General features: G+C 40.4%; 1 protein-coding gene across 5 annotated transcripts in view; it reads right to left on the bottom strand.

The window, feature by feature from the left end:
- The window catches only part of Rich (Guanine nucleotide exchange factor subunit Rich), a 349,449-nt gene that overhangs the window by 290,164 nt on the left and 40,417 nt on the right, over positions 1-18,868 (bottom strand). For all 5 annotated transcript variants that reach the window (XM_071672678.1, XM_071672679.1, XM_071672681.1 and 2 more), the window contains exon 6: positions 1,652-1,743. In XM_071672678.1, coding sequence (XP_071528779.1) covers positions 1,652-1,743 — 92 coding nt within the window. The remainder of the gene's footprint in view (positions 1-1,651; positions 1,744-18,868) is intronic.

The following is an 18,868-nucleotide window of genomic DNA, read 5'->3' as shown; positions in this document are numbered from 1 at the left end:
TGTACACATATATATACACACACAGACATATACATATATACACATGTACATAATTCATACTGTCTGCCTTTATTTGTTTCCAACGCCACCTCGCCACACATGGAATAACAACCCCCTCCCCCCTCATGTGTGCGAGGTAGCGCTAGGAAAAACACCAAAGGCCCCATTCGTTCACATTCAGTCTCTAGCTGTCATGTAATAATGCACCGAAACCACAGCTCCCTTTCCACATCCAGGCCCCACACACTTTGCATGGTTTACCCCAGACGCTTCACATGCCCTGGTTCAATCCACTGACAGCACGTCGACCCCGGTATACCACATCATTCCAATTCACTCTATTCCTTGCACGCCTTTCACCCTCCTGCATGTTCATTCATGTAGAATTCTAGTGTTCATAAATAAACTATGCAAATGAGTAAACTTCACACCTTGTCCATGCAAATAGGATTTTTTATGGTGAAAGCTCCATTCATGGACAAAAGTCCATATCAAGGCTGCGCCTTAACTGAAATATAGAGAAATGTGAAATGGAAAAAACAAAGACAAGGGAAAGTACTTATGAATTTTGAAGGCAGTGAAAGACATCTTTTGAAATGTGCCATGTCATAGCTATTGGGAAAGACATGAGAAGGTAGAGAGTTCCAAAGTTTTGACATGTAGTGGGAAGAAGCAGGTATCAAAACAGTCCACCCTCGCATTGACAATGGCCACACGATAATCATGTGATGCAACAGCTTGCTAAGTATTGCGTGGTCTAGCTAGTGGTGTGGGCACACAAGCAGATAGCTCTCAGGAGCAAAAACCAAAGTAGTACCTACTGAAGAGGGGAAGTGAACCAACATCGTGGCATAAGGCAAGGGGGTCAGGTTTGGAAGTTCACCTGGGACAGTTTACAAGTCGGACCACTTTCGATTCAACTCTGTCAAGTAAGAATGCAGAGCTAGAATCCCCCCAAATAAGAGGACAGTACTCCATACAAGGACAATTCAATCCCTTGTATAAACGGAGCAACTGTTCAAAATGTTTCGACAGACTAAGAGGCAGCCTTAGCTATTCCTGTAATGTGAGGTTTCCAAGAAAGAGTGCATGTTATAGTAATACCAAGTATGTTCACAGTCAAGAGGTGGAATTACAGAATTGCTAAAGGAGAGACAAGAGTTGTGAGAAGTTTTCAATAAAAAGATGGGTAAAAACTGGGTCTTGGAGGCATTAAACTTAACAAGATTTTGTGTATCCCAATGAGATATCCTGTCCAAAGTCTGAGTTTACTGAGGAAGCTGTGTCAAGACAAGATGCAGATCAAGTGAGAAAAGAGGGAGCAGAACTGATGGATGTGGATGAATGCAGTGTTGACTTGTCAGCGTATGAGTGCATTAAATTATTTGTGTGCATGGATCCAGAATATGAAAAGAATCCATTCATTAAAAGTAATATTGCATTCAAAATCCAGCATTAAAAGCCACACAAGCATGTACAGCACACCAATTTTTCATTAGATCAAAAAACATCAGGGAGTTTTGTTGCTAGATTATATACAACTCATCTATCCAATAAATGACTATCTTAGAACATGTGTGTGAAATTTTCCTACAAAACATAAAACAAATATCTTATCGGAAGTGAATGTAACCTAATCCTTGTTTCTTACTTTGCTCGACCATATGCAAGTAATCTATACTTGTGGTTGATAGCTGCACAAGTTGCATCATCCAGATCACGTGCCCAAATTCCTTGCACAGCCTGTGGATATATCACAGCTCTAAAAAGTCTAATAGCAATTATCATGAAAGTAAAAACCATCATCTCCACATGCCAATACATTACATAGTATAGAAAAAAAAATGGTCTTGATGCAGATTTTGATGTTTGTTTCATAAAACTATGAGCTGCTTCTATATGTGGTGATTATATGAAATATAAAAACCTGCTGATAGAATGTATAAAGTATGTCACGGGCACAGTAGTTAAACAATTAAAAAGGTTTACTAATGCCCTATCTTCCTGTTGTGAACTAAAAAACTGTTACAGCAACAGTCTATTTTGCACTTGGATACAAATAAAAATGCCAAGTCCATTACTAACACAAAAAAATTTTGATGATATTCTTGTTACAAGATGTCAGGGAAAAGCAAATAACCACTAAGAGCCATTCTGTACTTCCAGAAGAATAGAAATTCAAAAAAATTATTCATAATAATTTTAATAACTATGGTAATAGCAATAATTCACTTTTTCATACTTGTTCCTGTTTCCCAGTGTAGAGACAGAGCCAGGAGCAGACAATGTCCTCATGTGTTCACATCCACTCTATTGGTGTTGCATATAATGCACCAAAATCAAAGCCTACCATCCACAGCCAAGCTCCACAGACTATTCCATGATTCATCCTGGCCACTGTATGTGCCTTCATTCATCTTTAGCCTGGCCACTGTATGTGCCTCCATTCATCACATCAACAGCACATTACCCCATCATACTTGACTCTAATCCATTCTATCTCAAGCATACTTTTAAAATTTACAATGGAGTATGGACATGGGTACCTCAAGCCTCAAATACAGGGGGAAAAGGCAGAATGAGAAAAGAATGGTATATCAAAATGATATGGAAAATCAAAGGAGCTTCAAGATGTGCAGTGATGAAGATAAAGATGGCACTCCTACCAGCCAGCATTTGCTAGGTAAAAGAGCTAAGGCTTTTTATAGCAGAAGAGGAAAGGTAGAACAAAGAAACTTTGAAAAAACAATGAGGACAAGGCAGGTACAATTCAAAACTTTTCCATAAATTCACCAAGAGTCAGCTTTCAGTTAGGAGCAGCTAATCAGAATTGGGGACTCAGAGGTAAAAATTATAGAGGATATGTGAGGAACTGAACAACAAATTCAAAAGTGTTTTAACACAGGAAGACACTACAGCCACAATACCAGTGAGATGGAAAGAAGAAGTTTTGGAAATCATTGAAATATCTAGAAAAGGTTTAACAGGGATGACTGAGATGGCATATGGACAGAATTCCTAATATACTGTGTAGGAGGAAAGCTACTAGAAGCAGTGAGTTTATATCAAGAGCATAAGGCATGTGTGCAAGTAGGTAGAGAAGAGGCTGACTGGTTCCAGGTGAAGGCAGGTCCATGGCTCGAGTGGGTTAATTTAATTTGTTTATGAAAGGGTGGTAAGAAAGGCAAAGCCTAGGGTTTTGGGAGAGAGAGAGAAAAAAGAGAGAGGGAGGTTAATGCTGTGTGTATGGGGTGAAGGGCATGGGAAGTGACTCAGTTGTTTGCTGATGAAACAGCACTGGTGGTTGATTCAAACTAGAAACTGCAAAAGTTGGTGTTTGAGTTTGGGAGAGTGTGGGAAAGGAAGAAGAGAATAAATGTAAAAAAAGATTATGAGGTTTAGCAGTGGCTAAAAAGTAAAGGGACAAGGTAGTATGGATGTAAGTTTGAACAAGGAAAATTTGGAGGTAGCGGCTTGTTTCAGTTACCTGGAAGTAGACATGGCAGTGTATGGAACCATGGATGCAGAAGTGAGTCATTGGGTGGGTGAGGGGGTGAAGGTTCAGGGAGCATTAAGGACTGTGTAGAAAGAGAGGACTTTATCTATGAAGGCAAAAATGAGAATGTATGAAGGTATAGTTGTCTCAGCAATGTTGTATGGATGCAAGGCATGGGCTACACATGAAAATGGGCTACACATGAAAATATGCAGAGGAGGGTGGATGTACTGGCAATTAAATGTTTGAAGACAATATGAGGTGTGAGGTCATCTGATTAGTAATAAAAGGGTAAGAGAGAGGTGTGGTAATAAGAAGACTGTAGTTCAGAGAGCTGAAAAAGGTGTGCCAAAATGGTCTCAACACATGGATAGAATGAGAGAGGAGAGGTTGACATAGAGGACACATGTGTCAGAAGTGGAGGGGAAAGGGAAAAGGGAAAGACCAAATTGGAGATGGATGGATGAAGTTACAAACATTTTGAGTGCTTAGGACCTGAACATGCAGAAAGCACACAAAGGACAGAGTGAACTAGAGCAGTGTGGTATACAGGAGGCAATGTGCCTTCAATGTGCTGAACTAAGGCATATAAAGCAGCTGGGGGTAACCACAAAAGGGATTTGCTAGGCTTGGTTGTGGATAAGGGGCTGTGGTTTCACTGCACTACAAAAAACAGCAAGAAAATGGATGTGAGCAACTGTGGCCTTTCTTCATCTGTTCCTATACTGCCTCACTAATGCAGGACACAGCAAACAAGAAAAAATTTGGAAAAGACACTAACAAAATGCTAAAAGGACTTGATGCATACAAGGTTCATGATTCTGATGAAATTTCACCATTTCTGCCAAAGAAATGAACAGATATGTTACACAAACCACTTGAATTACTGTTCAAGATGTCACAAGAGAAAGGCAAAATGCCAAAGGAATGGAAAATGCCAGATGTCATACCTATACATAAGAAAGGAGACCATGTACAGGTACTGAACTACAGCCAGTCTCTCTAATAAGTGTTGCATGTAAGGTTCTGGAAAATATTATCGGAAAGCATGGATATGACCTTCTACAGACAAGAAATTACTTAAGATAAAGACAGGACAGTTTTAGGGAGTGAGTTCAGTCCTAGAGAGAAAAGGCTGGGTGGGTGGGCTGTCTGTGTCTGCACTGTCAAAGCATTAGACACAGATCTGCATAAGAAGCTGGTTAAGAAAGTGGACCACCAGGCAGAATAAGGGGAATTCCTTCAATAGATAGATCATCTCAGTGGGAAGGAACAAAGGATGCATATTTGAGTAGCCTATCCCAAATAAGTTGAGATGACCAGTGGAGTGCAACAAGTTTCAGTTCTGGGACCATTACTCTTATCAATCTGTGTAAATGACTTTCCTGGAGGTATGGATTCCTACCTAAACTTGGGAGTCGACATCATTCCTAACCTATAGCCAGAGTCCCACATTAGGTGAATAGTTAAGGAGACAAACCGTCTTCTGGTATATATCACAACAGATTTCAACTATACGGATAGGGAAACATCTAACAAGCCTTTCATATCTTACATAAGACCAAAACTAGAATAAACTTTTAAGGTTTGGTCACTGCACCTACAGAAAAACAAATGGCTAATACAGAATGGATATGGAAGGGGAGACAAGTACAGAGTAGAAGAGTCATTGGTTCCCTTAACAGAATAATGTAGGGTAGAGGTGTAAATATGGAAGTGAAGAAAGGATTAAAGGACAGCATAGTCCTCCTGACCCTGAGCTATGCAACTGAAACCTGGACAATGGATGAGTCAAAAAGGTAAAGAATCCCGGCTGCGGAAATGAGTTATTTGAGAGGAGCATGTGGTATAACTATTTAGGATGGAATAAAGAAAGTAATGAATGAGTGTTAGTGAGATCTAGTATTGTAGGAAATGCAAAGGGAATGAATTGTGGAGTGGTACAGTGGGTGAAATGTAATACTCTGAGGTGGTTTGGACTTGTGAAAGAATGCAAGATGGGGAGTTTACAAAGAGAGTGTATGACAGCATGATTAATGGGGTTGGTGTGAAAGGAAAACCATTTGTTAAATAGGGAAATGAAGTGGAAGAGTATTAGAGGGAGAGAAATGTGGGAGGAACGAGTGGAATGGTGTGTGTGAAGAAGGCGCTTCATGTTAGGAAGGGGACACGTGAAAACTCTTACCTTAACAATCCCCTTGATGGGAGTTCCCAGAGGGAACGAGCATCAGAAACATGGATAGATGGATAGATAAAGTTACAGGGAAAGGATAGAGGCCTTAAATTTACTTACCCAGGCAGAGAAAAAAGTTTCTAAAACAGACTGATGATCAAGACAAAGAACAGTTCTTTGAAAGATAAAGGGACTAGATAAAAAAAGGACTTAGCATGAGGAAGTATCAGGAGAGACTGAGTAAAGAATGGAAAAAGGTGAGAACAAAGGACATAAGGAAAGTGGGGGAGGAATAGGATGTATTTAGGGAAGCAGTGATGGCTTGTGCAAAAGATGCTGGTGGCATGAAAAGCGTGGGAGGTGGGCAGATTAGAAAGGGTAGTGAGTGGTGGGATGAAGAAGTAAGAGTATTAGTGAAAGAGAAGAGAGAGGCATTTGGACGATTTTTGCAGGGAAATAATGCAAATGACTGGAAAGTGTATAAAAGAAAGAGGCAGGAGGTCAAGAGAAAGGTGCAAGAGGTGAAAAAGAGGGCAAATGAGAGTTGGGGAGAGAGAGTATCAGCAAATTTTAGGGAGAATAAAAAGATGTTTTGGAAGGAGGTAAATAAAGTGCATAAGACAAGGGAACAAATGGGAACTTCACTGAAGGGGGCTAATGGGGAGGTGATAACAAGTAGTAGTGATGTGAGAAGGAGATGGAGTGAGTATTTTGAAGGTTTATTGAATGTGTTTGATGATAAGAGTGGCAGATATAGGGTGTTTTGGTCGAGGTGGTGTGCAAAGTGAGAGGGTTAGGGAAAACGATTTGGTAAACAGAGAAGATGAAGCAAAAGCTTTAAGGAAGATGAAAGCTGGCTAGGCAGCAGGTTTGGATGGTATTGCAGTGGAATTAATTAAAAAAGGGGGTGACTGTATTGTTGACTGGTTGGTAAGGTTATTTATTGTATGTATGACTCATGGTTCTTAGTGAATGTAGGTTTGCGGCAGGGTAGTGTGATGTCTCCATGGTTGTTTAATTTGTTTATGGATGGGGTTGTTAAGGAGGTAAATGCAAGAGTTTTGGAAAGAGGGATAAGTATGCAGTCTGTTGTGGATGAGAGAGCTTGGGAAGTGAGTCAGTTGTTGTTCGCTGATGATACAGCACTGGTGGCTGATTCATGTGAGAAACTGCAGAAGCTGGTGACTGAGTTTGGTAAAGTGTGTGAAAGAAGAAAGTTGAGAGTAAATGTGAATAAGAGCAAGGTTATTAGGTACAGTAGGGTTGAGGGTCAAGTCAATTGGGAGGTAAGTTTGAATGGAGAAAAACTGGAGGAAGTGAAGTGTTTAAGATATCTGGGAGTGGATTTGGCAGCGGATGGAACCATGGAAGCGGAAGTGAATCATAGGGTGGGGGACGGGGTGAAAATCCTGGGAGCCTTGAAGAATGTTTGGAAGTCGAGCACATTATCTCGGAAAGCAAAAATGGGTATGATTGAAGGAACAGTGGTTCCAACAATGTTGTATGGTTGCGAGGCGTGGGCTATGGATAGAGTTGTGCGCAGGGGGGTGGATGTGCTGGAAATGAGATGTTTGAGGAAAATATGTGGCGTAAGGTGGTTTGATTGAGTAAGTAATAATAGGGTAAGAGAGATGTGTGGTAATAAAAAGAGTGTGGTTGAGAGAGCAGAAGAGGGTGTTTTGAAATGGGTTGGTCACATGGAGAGAATGAGTGAGGAAAGATTAACAAAGAGGATACATGTGTCAGAGGTGGAGGGAATGAGGAGAAGTGGGAGACTAAATTAGAGGTGGAAACACGGAGTGAAAAAGATTTTGAGTGATTGGGGCCTGAACATGCAGGAGGGTGAAAGGCATGGTATACCAGGGTTGATGTGCTGTCAATGGATTGAACCAGGGCATGTGAAGCGTCTGGTGTAAACCATGGAAAGTTCTGTAGGGCCTGGATGTGGAAAGGGAGCTGTGGTTTTGGTGCATTATTACATGACAGCTAGAGACTGAGTGTGAACGAATGGGGCCTTTGTCGTCTTTTCCTAGCGCTACCTCGCACACATGAGGGGGGAGGGGGTTGTTATTTCATGTGTGGCGAGGTGGCGATGGGAATGAATAAATGCAGACAGTATGAATTATGAACATGTGTATATATGTATATATCTGTGTGTGTAAATATATACGTATACGTTGAGATGTATAGGTATGTAAATTTGTGTGTGTGGACATGTATGTATAAGCATGTGTATGTGGGTGGGTTGGGCCATTCTTTCATCTGTTTCCTTGCGCTACCTCGCTAACGCGGGAGACAGCGACAAAGCAAAATAAATAAATAAATAAATGACTCATGGTGAGGTGCCTGAGGATTGGCGGAATGCTTGCATAGTGCCATTGTACAAAGGCAAAGAGGATAAAAGTGAGTGCTCAAATTACAGAGGTATAACTTTGTTGAGTATTCCTGGGAAATTATATGGGAGGGTATTGATTGAGAGGGTGAAGGCATGTACAGAGCATCAGATTGGGGAAGAGCAGTGTGGTTTCAGAAGTGGTAGAGGATGTGTGGATCAGGTGCTTGCTTTCAAGAATGCATGTGAGAAATACTTAGAAAAGCAAATGGATTTGTATGTAGCATTTATGGATCTGGAGAAGGCATATGATAAGAGTTGATAAGAGATGCTCTGTGGAAGGTATTAAGAATACCTGGTGTGGGAGGCAAGTTGTTAGAAGCAGTGAAAAGTTATTATTGAGGATGTAAGGCATGTGTATGAGTAGGTAGAGAGGAAAGTGATTGGTTCTCAGAGGATGTTGGTTTACGGCAGAGGTGCGTGATGTCTCCATGGTTGTTTAATTTGTTTATGGATGGAGTTGTTAGGGAGGTGAATGCAAGAGTTTTGGAAAGAGGGGCAAGTAGGCAGTTTGTTGTGGATGAGAGAGCTTGGGAAGTGAGTCAATTGTTGTTCACTGATGATACAGCGCTGGTGGCTGATTCAGGTGAGAAACTGCAGAAGCTGGTGACTGAGTTTGGTAAAGTGTGTGAAAGAAGATAGCTGAGAGTAAATTTGAATAAAAGCAAGGTTATTAGGTACAGTAGGGTTGAGGGACAAGTCAATTGGGAGGTAAGTTTGAATGGAGAAAAACTGGAGGAAGTGAAGTGTTTTAGATATCTGGGAGTGGATTTGGCAGCGGATGGAACCATGGAAGCAGAAGTGAATCATAGGGTGGGGGAGGGGGCGAAAGTTCTGGGGGCATTGAAAAATGCGTGGAAGTCGAGAACGCTATCTTGAAAAGCAAAAATGGGCATGTCTGAAGGAATAGTGCTTCCAACAATGTAATATGATTGCAAGGAGTGGGCTATAGATAGAGTTGTGAGAAGGAGGGTGGATGTGCTGGAAATGAGATGTTTGAGGACAATATGTGGTGTGAGGTGGTTTGATCGAGTAAGTAATAATAGGGTAAGAGGGATGTGTGGTAATAAAAAGAGTGGTTGAGAGAACAGAAGAGGGTGTTTTGAAATGGTTTGGTCACATGGAGAGAACGAGTGAGGATAGATTGACAAAGAGGATATATGTGTCTGAGGTGGAGGGAACGAGGAGAAGTGGGAGACCAAATTGGAGGTGGAAAGATGGAGTGAAGAAGATTTTGAGTGATCTGGGCCTGAACATGCAGGAGGGTGAAAGGCATGCAAGGAATGGAGTGAATTGGAACGATGTGGTATACCGGGGTCGACGTGCTGTCAATGGATTGAACCAGGGCATGTGAAGTGTCTGGGGTAAACCATGGAAAGTTTTGTGGAGCCTGGATGTGGAAAGGGAGCTGTGGTTTCGGTGCATTATACTGACAGCTAGAGACTGAGTGTGAACAAATGTGGCCTTTGTTGTCATTTCCTAGCACTACCTCGTGCACAGGGGATTGTCATTTCATGTGTGGTGGGGTAGCGACAGGAATGAATAAGGGAAGACTATGAATTATGTACATGTGTATATATGTATATGTCATTGTGCGTATACATATGTATACGTTGAGATGTATAGGTATGTATATGTGCGTGTGTGTATGTATATACATGTGTATGTGGGTGGGTTGGGCCATTTCTTTCATCTGTTTCCTTGCGCTACCTCGCTAATGCAGGAGACACCGCCAAAGTTTAATAAATAAATAAATAAATGAATATATAAATAACAAGATATCCCTGTGCATAGGGGAGAAAGAATACTTCCCACGCATTCCTCACGTGTCGTAGAAGGCGACTAAAGGGGACGAGCGGGGGTCCAGAAACCCTCCCCTCCTTGTATTTTAACTTTCTAAAAGGGGAAACAGAAGAAGGAGTCACGTGAGGAGTGCTCATCCTCCTCGAAGGCTCAGATTGGGGTGTCTAAATGTGTGTGGATGTAACCAAGACGAGAAAGAAGAAGAGATAGGTAGTATGTTTGAGGAAAGGAACCTGGATATTTTGGCTCTGAGTGAAACGAAGCTCAAGGGTAAAGGGGAAGAGTGGTTTGGGAATGTCTTGGGAGTAAAGTCAGGGGTTAATGAGAGGACAAGAGCAAGGGAAGGAGTAGCATTACTCCTGAATCAGGAGTTGTGGGAGTATGTGATAGAGTGTAAGAAAGTAAATTCTAGATTGATATGGGTAAAACTGAAAGTGGATGGAGAGAGATAGGTAATTATTGGTGCATATGCACCTGGGCATGAGAAGAAAGATCATGAGAGGCAAGTGTTTTGGGAGCAGCTGAATGAGTGTGTTAGTGGTTTTGATGCACAAGACCGGGTTATAGTTATAGTGATGGGTGATTTGAATGCAAAGGTGAGTAATGTGGCAGTTGAGGGAATAATTGGTATACATGGAGTGTTCAGTGTTGTAAATGGAAATGGTGAAGAGCTTGTAGATTTATGTGCTGAAAAAGGACTGGTGATTGGGAATACCTGCTTTAAAAAGCGAGATATACATAAGTATACGTATGTAAGTAGGAGAGATGGCCAGAGAGCGTTACTGGATTACATGTTAATTGATAGACGCACAAAAGAGAGACTTTTGGATGTTAATGTGCTGAGAGGTGCAACTGGAGGGATGTCTGATCATTATCTTGTGGAGGCGAAGGTGAAGATTTGTGGAGGTTTTCAGAAAAGAAGAGAGAATGTTGGGGTCAAGAGAGTGGTGAGAGTAAGTGAGCTTGGGAAGGAGACTTGTGTGAGGAAGTACCAGAAGAGACTGAGCACAGAATGGAAAAAGGTGAGAACAAAGGAGGTAAGGGGAGTGGGGGAGGAATGGGATGTATTTAGGGAAGCAGTGATGGCTTGCACAAAAGATGCATGTGGCATGAGAAGCGTGGGAGGTGAGTTGATTAGAAAAAGGTAGAAAGGTGCAAGAGGTGAAAAAGAGGGCAAATGAGAGTTGGGGAGAGAGAGTATCAGTAAATTTTAGGGAGAATAAAAAAATGTTTTGGAAGGAGGTAAATAAAGTGCGTAAGACAAGGGAGCAAATGGGAACTTCAGTGAAGGGGGCTAATGGGGAGGCGATAACAAGTAGTGGTGATGTGAGAAGGAGATGGAGTGAGTATTTTGAAGGTTTGTTGAATGTGTTTGATGATAGAGTGGCAGATATAGGGTGTCTTGGTCGAGGTGGTCTGCAAAGTGAGAGGGTTAAGGAAAATGATTTGGTAAATAGAGAAGAGGTAGTAAAAGCTTTGCGGAAGCTGAAAGCCGGTAAAGCAGCAGGTTTGGATGGTATTGCAGTGGAATTTATTAAAAAAGGGGGTGACTGTATTGTTGACTGGTTGGTAAGGTTATTTACTGTATGTATGATTCATGGTGAGGTGCCTGAGGATTGGCGGAATGCTTGCATAGTGCCATTGTACAAAGGCAAAGGGGATAAGAGTGAGTGCTCAACTTACATAGGTATAAGTCTGTTAAGTATTCCTGGGAAATTGTATGGGAGGGTATTGATTGAGAGGGTGAAGGCGTGTACAGAGCATCAGATTGGGGAAGAGCAGTGTTGTTTCAGAAGTGGTAGAGGATGTGTGGATCAGGTGTTTGCTTTGAAGAATGTATGTGAGAAATACTTAGAAAACAAATGGATTTGTATGTAGCATTTATGGATCTGGAGAAGGCATATGATAGAGTTGATAGAGATGCTCTGTGGAAGGTTTTAAGAATATATGGTGTGGGAGGCAAGTTGTTAGCAGTGAAAAGCTTTTATCGAGGATGTAAGGCATGTGTACATGTAGGAAGAGAGGAAAGTGATTGGTTCTCAGTGAATGTTGGTTTGCGGCAGGGGTGTGTGATGTGTCCATGGTTGTTTAATTTGTTTATGGATGGGGTTGTTAGGGAGGTGAATGCAAGAGTTTTGGAAAGAGGGGCAAGTATGCAGTCTGTTGTGGATGAGAGAGCTTGGGAAGTGAGTCAGTTGTTGTTCGCTGATGATACAGCGCTGGTGGCTGATTCATGTGAGAAACTGCAGAAGCTGGTGACTGAGTTTGGTAAAGTGTGTGAAAGAAGAAAGTTAAGAGTAAATGTGAATAAGAGCAAGGTTATCAGGTACAGTAGGGTTGAGGGTCAAGTCAATTGGGAGGTAAGTTTGAATGGAGAAAAACTAGAGGAGGTAAAGTGTTTTAGATATCTGGGAGTGGATCTGGCAGCGGATGGAACCATGGAAGCGGAAGTGAATCATAGGGTGGGGGAGGGGGCGAAAATTCTGGGAGCCTTGAAGAATGTTTGGAAGTCGAGAACATTATCTCGGAAAGCAAAAATGGGTATGTTTGAAGGAATAGTGGTTCCAACAATGTTGTATGGTTGCGAGGCGTGGGCTATGGATAGAGTTGTGCGCAGGATGGTGGATGTGCTGGAAATGAGATGTTTGAGGACAATATGTGGTGTGAGGTGGTTTGATCAAGTAAGTAATGTAAGGGTGAGAGAGATGTGTGGAAATAAAAAAGAGTGTGGTTGAAAGAGCAGAAGAGGGTGTTTTGAAATGGTTTGGTCACATGGAGAGAATGAGTGGGGAAAGATTGACCAAGAGGATATATGTGTCAGAGGTGGAGGGAACGAGGAGAAGTGGGAGACCAAATTGGAGGTGGAAAGATGGAGTGAAAAAGATTTTGAGTGATCGGGGCCTGAACATGCAGGAGGGTGAAAGGTGTGCAAGGAATAGAGTGACTTGGAATGATGTGGTATACCGGGGTCGAAGTGCTATCAATGGATTGAACCAGGGCATGTGAAGCGTCTGGGGTAAACCATGGAAAGTGTGTGGGGCCTGGATGTGGAAAGGGAGCTGTGGTTTCGGTGCATTATTACATGACAGCTAGAGACTGAGTGTGAACAAATGGGGCCTTTGGTGTCTTTCCTAGCGTTACCTCACACACATGAGGGGGGAGGGGGTTGTTATTCCATGTGTGGCGGGGTGGCGATGGGAACAAATAAAGGCAGACAGTATGAATTATGTACATGTGTATATATGTATATGTCCGTGTGTGTATATATATGTGTACATTGAGATGTATAGGTATGTATATTTGCGTGTATGTATATACATGTGTATGTGGGCGGATTGGGCCATTCTTTCGTCTGTTTCCTTGCGCTACCTCGCTAACGCGGGAGACAGCGACAAAGCAAAATAAATAAATAAAAAATAAAAAATAACAAGAACTACTTTTATACTTCTACAGTACAAGAATGGTGGATACATGAAATAAATGACATAGAACATGGTTAATGCAGGCAGCATACATGAATCTAAGAAATTGTTAAGAGATGATCTGATCACAAACTTTAAATTTTTAATCCAGATTGAAGATGAAGACAGTTAACAGTTCTTCATAATATGTAGGTATAGGACAACCAAAGCAATTAGCATGAAATAAATAAACTCATTAAAACGTGTGAAGTAATATTTTTATAGTATAAGAATGGTGGATACACAGAACAAATGACTGAGGACAGGGTTAATGCAGACAGCATAAAAAAATTTAAGAAGTTATATGATAGAAAAGGATCATGAGATAGGGCCCAAAAAGTAAAAAAAAAAAAAAAAAAAACCTCCCTCTCTGTACAGTATAGGAAGATGTATACAAATATTTTCCTTTTTCTTTCATACTATTCGCCATTTCCCACATCAGTGAGGTAGTGTTAAGAACAAAGGACTGGGCCTTTGAGGGAATATCCTCACCTGGACCCCTTCTCTGTTCCTTCTCTTTGAAAATTAAAAAAAAAGAGAGGGGAGGATTATACAAATATATAAACTGTAATACTTTCATGAACAGGAAGCAGATGTGGAAGTGATATCAGTCAAAGCAGTTTTTAAGACAATGAAAAGTTTTTTAAGACATTGAAAAGTTTTTCAAAAGATATAGGGATAGGTCAACCAGGGAACATAGCATGAAATTAAACAAGAAACTTGTTAAAAGAGATGTGAATGAGTCCTTTTATAAGAGGATAAATGGAATAAGGCGACTGAAGACATAGTTAATGCACACAGCATATACAAATCAAAAAAGCTGAATGGCAGTGGAGAATGCTAGGATAGTTAAGTTTGATGACACTGTCTCAAACAATCCCAAAGATATGATTTCTGTCATTCAGGTGGGGACAAACAATACAGTTAATGGGAGATTGGAAGAAATATTAGCAAAGTATAGGGAACTTTCTAGTAAGTTTAAAAAAGTTGCAGGAAGCTTATGATATCAAGATTGCTGTCAAGGTATGACATCAATACCTTTACCCTCCGTAGAATACTAGGGATGAACAGAAAAATCGAAACTCTCAGAAGGGAGGAGGATAGTATGTTTAGCATAGACCTGTGAGGCCATTTTAGTCATGATACATCTCTGTATGCTAGGGATGGTCTTCACTGAAGTGGAATATGGAAAGCCCACCTTGGCAGAGTATTAGATGAGAACATTAGGCCTTTTTTTGACAGAGGTAAACTACTCAGGAGAGCAAATCATGGACGAGCTAATGAAGGAACTAGCAGAGTGGGGGAGGGTGAGGGATTAGCTGTGGGAGTGTGTCAGTGCAGGTGGAATTTGAGTGTGAAAGGAATCTGAGGGACAAGGCGTCCAGTCTGACCATTACAAAGGTAAAGGGTGGATTCGACCTTGGCAGTAAGGATCCTCAGGGAGTAGCAGTAACCTCATAGGCAGAGTAATTAGTGAAGAAAAGGTCAAGTAGGGTAGCTGGTGACAACTCAAGCAGTACAAGTAGCAGGTTAGCACAGCTACGAGCCAACTCTTGGGTAACTCATAAGACCAAGGTTGGTAGGGTCCAGTGCAGGGAGGGTCAGAGTTAGGCAGCGAACCCAAAACAGAGGGAAAACCATCTCTCTCCCACTGCAGCACATGCAGACATTAACACTGATAACACAAACACACATACTAACAGTAAAAAAAAAAAAGGCAAATTCTATCCAGAAATCAACACAAGGAAACTAAGTTAAGTATACACTAATGCATGGAGCATCATTACCAAATGCGATGAACTTAAATCCTATGCAGTTACTGAAAAAACGAACATTACTGCAATCTCAGAAATGTGGGTAAACTATGAGAATAAACACTTAATCGCCAAGTTAGCAATATCCAGATAAAAGTTATTCATGAAAGATCGTTTATACAGGGTAGGTGATGCTTTGATCTAGGTTGATAACAATCTAAGTACTATCAAAGTAAAGTAAACACACGCACACTTACAACTCTCTCTATACTGATATTACTGACTTCAAAATTAAACTACTTCTCGGTATTATTTACAGACCTCCTAATCAAAAAGAGGATGATGATAAGATGCTTTACAATGAAATCAAATCTATAGTAATGAGTAAAGAGGTTATAATAGTAGGACACTTCAACAGTCCAAACATAAACTGGAACATGTTAACAGGTGACTGAGAGGGAACAAGAATAACAGAACTGACTGAAGATGCTTTTCTAGAACAGTTAATCAAAAAACCAACTAGAAGTAAAAACATTCTTCACCAGTGACATAAACTAGATCAACTTTTGCAAAGTAGGCAAGTATGTCAAATAGTGATCACAGTTTGATTAGAATAGAGATAAATTTAGATTATGAAATAAATGACAACAAACTCTTGATCCTAGATAAAAGGAGAGCAAATTTTGAAAACATTAGACACGAAATTCACAGTAAAATTGGACAAAACTTCTTGACATTCACACAGTAGAGGAAATGTGGAATAATTCTAAAAACACACTACTCGAGACTGAAAACAAATATATTCCACAAATTATAAAGAAAACTTGCAACATTTCAAAACCATCATGGATGAATAAGAAAACAGAAGTACTAATTTGCCCAATGAAGAAAACACATAAGAAAATCAAATCAATGGGAACCTATGAATATTGCCTGGAATTAGTGAAAAGCCAAAGAGTGTAAGAATGTCATAAGACAAAGTAAATGTGAGGAAGAAAAAAGAATTTCCTTGAAAGTTAAGAATAATACTAAGGAATTCTTCAAATATATAAGACAAAGGAAGACAGCAAAAGAAGGAATTGGACCATTACGAAATGAACATGACACACTAACTACCGATGACAAGGAAATGGCTACCATACTAAATCATTCTTTTAACTCCTTATTTACAACTGAAGAAACATCTCAAATACCGTAACCAATGAAAATGTTTCAAGGCTCTGATGAAGAAGAGTTGAAGGTTAGAGAAATAAAGAGCACTGAAGTACTCAAATATCTGGACAAATTAAATCCTAACAAATCCAACGGCCCAGATAACTTGCTCAAAGATTTTTAAAAGTGGTTAGAAAACAGCTGATATAGCCCATATCAAAAATATTCAACAAATCTCTATCAGATGGTCAGGTGCCAAATGACTGGAAACTAGCAAATGTTACTCCTATATATGAAAAAGGTGGCAAAAAGTGTGCTTTGACCTACCTCCCAATTAGCCATATGTCAGTATTAGGTAAAAGAGCGGAAAAAATAAGATACAATAACACTGCCACATTTCTAGATCAGAAAATTATATCACACAACCAACACAGTTTTGTGCAATAGATGATCTTGCCTGACAAACTTGCTGGAATCTTATGTTATCTATCAGAATTGGGACAAAAAAGTACTGTCTGATGTAGTGTATTCATATTTCCAAAAGGCTTTCAATAAAGTACCTCACAAGAGACTTTTACATAAAATCAGAGCACAAGGAATCAGTGAAGAACTCTGTACATGCATCAGAGACTGGCTTACTCTGGTAGAAGAAAGCAGAGTATAATATTAAACAGCAAAGCCTCAGATTGGCTAAACATAATGAGTGGGGTGCCACAGGGGTTGGTCCTAGACTCAATTCTTTTCTTAATATACATTAATGACCTAGAACTTGGTCTCAAATCTAAGATCTCCAGATCTGCTGATGATATTAAACTAGGAGACAGAACTGTATACAGGCAGGACTGTGAAATTATTAAAAAAGATCTAAACTTACAAGCAGAAACAGACAGATGGCAAATGAGGTTTAATGTAGACAAGTGTAAAGTTATGCATTTTGAAGACAAGAATGTACATTACAACTATAAACTACTTGGAAACTCTCTAATTAGATTAAGAAAAGGCCTTGGAAATGTCATTAGCAACAATCTGAAGTACACTAAACAGTGTCAAGCAGCAAGTAAAAAAGGCAAGCAAATGTTACATTTCATAGCTAGGAACATAGATTACAGGACACCAGAAACAATTCTTACACTTTATAATTCCCTAGTAAGACCATACCTTGAGTATGCAGTCCAGGTTTGGTCCCCAAACTATAAAAATGATGAGGAAAAATTAGAGCAAGTATAAAGACAAACAAGAAAAGTGATCCCATCCCTTAAAAATCTGCCATACAAAGAGAGACCAAAACAATTGGATCTCTTCTCCCTTAAAAAACGTAGACTTCGCAGCGACCTAATCCAAGTGTTTAAAATTCTGAGCAAGTTCGATAATGTAAATCACGAACATCTTTTTGAAATAAAAGAAAATATGGTTACCAGGACAAACGGAATAAAACTCAAAGCTAAAGGATGTAGCATGGACATGGGAAAATTCTTTTCCTATTGGTGTGTTGAGCACTGGAATAAGTTACCATCAGATGTAGTGAATGCTAAGACTATTAATACCTTCAACAGTAGTTTTAAGAAATATTTTACAAATTCAGGTATACTCTCACAAACACGCCAGAAGCAAACTTTATGGACGAAAGCAGGAACGGGGTCAGTCAAGGGTTAATGTGCAGCAACAGGGAGTCAGTTACAGCTTAAAAAACTACTGAATGGAATAACATTTTCCTGTCACTCACTTTTTTCATTACCAGACAACCCAGCTGTGGGCCAATCAGCACTGTTGTCTGTCTTTCTCATGTATATATTATGTAAATGTTCAAGAGACAGGGTCCTATGATTGTAAAACTCCATCCCAGTACAGTAAATATAGGTAGTGTTGCTTTCATACATGTCTCGATATCTATTTTTTCTACCATACATATTAAAAGAATGATTATCATTTTGCTTTTATGCCTTAAAAACAACATAATCTATAAACATAATTTATCAGGATGTGCTGGCTCTGAGTGAAATGAAGCTCAAGGGTAAAGGGGAAGAGTGGCTTGGGAAAGTCTTAGGAGTAAAGTCAGGGGTGGGTGAGAGGACAGAAGCTAAGGAAGGAGTAGCAATACTCCTGAAGCAGGAGTTGTGGGAGCATGTGATAGAGTGTAAGAAAGCAAATTCTAGATTGTTGTGGGTAAAACTGAAAGTGGATGGAGAGAGATGGGTGACTGTTGGTGCCTATAAAGATGGAGTGAAAAAGACTTTGAGTGATCAGGGCCTGAACATGCAGGAGGGTGAAAGGCATGCAAGGAATAGAGTGATTTGGAACGATGTGGTATACCGGGGTCGACATGCTGTCAATGGATTGAACCAGGGCGTGTGAAGCGTCTGGGGTAAACCATGGAAAGTTTTGTGAGGCCTGGATGTGGAAAGGGAGCTGTGGTTTCGGTGCATCATACATGACAGCTAGAGACTAAGGGTGAATGAATGTGGCCTTAGTTGCCTTGTCCTAGCGCTACCTCGCACACATGCTGGGGGAGTGGGTTTTCATTTCATGAGTGGCGGGGTGGCGACGGGAATGAATAAGGGCAGACTATGAATTATGTGCATGTGTATATATGTATATGTCTGTGTATGTATATATATGTATATGTTGAGATGTATAGTT

The sequence above is a fragment of the Panulirus ornatus genome, chromosome 17, assembly GCF_036320965.1.
Source record: "Panulirus ornatus isolate Po-2019 chromosome 17, ASM3632096v1, whole genome shotgun sequence".
Lineage (NCBI taxonomy): Eukaryota > Metazoa > Arthropoda > Malacostraca > Decapoda > Palinuridae > Panulirus > Panulirus ornatus.
Note: the sequence above shows the minus strand (reverse complement) of the source record. Positions and strands in the feature narration are given on the sequence as shown.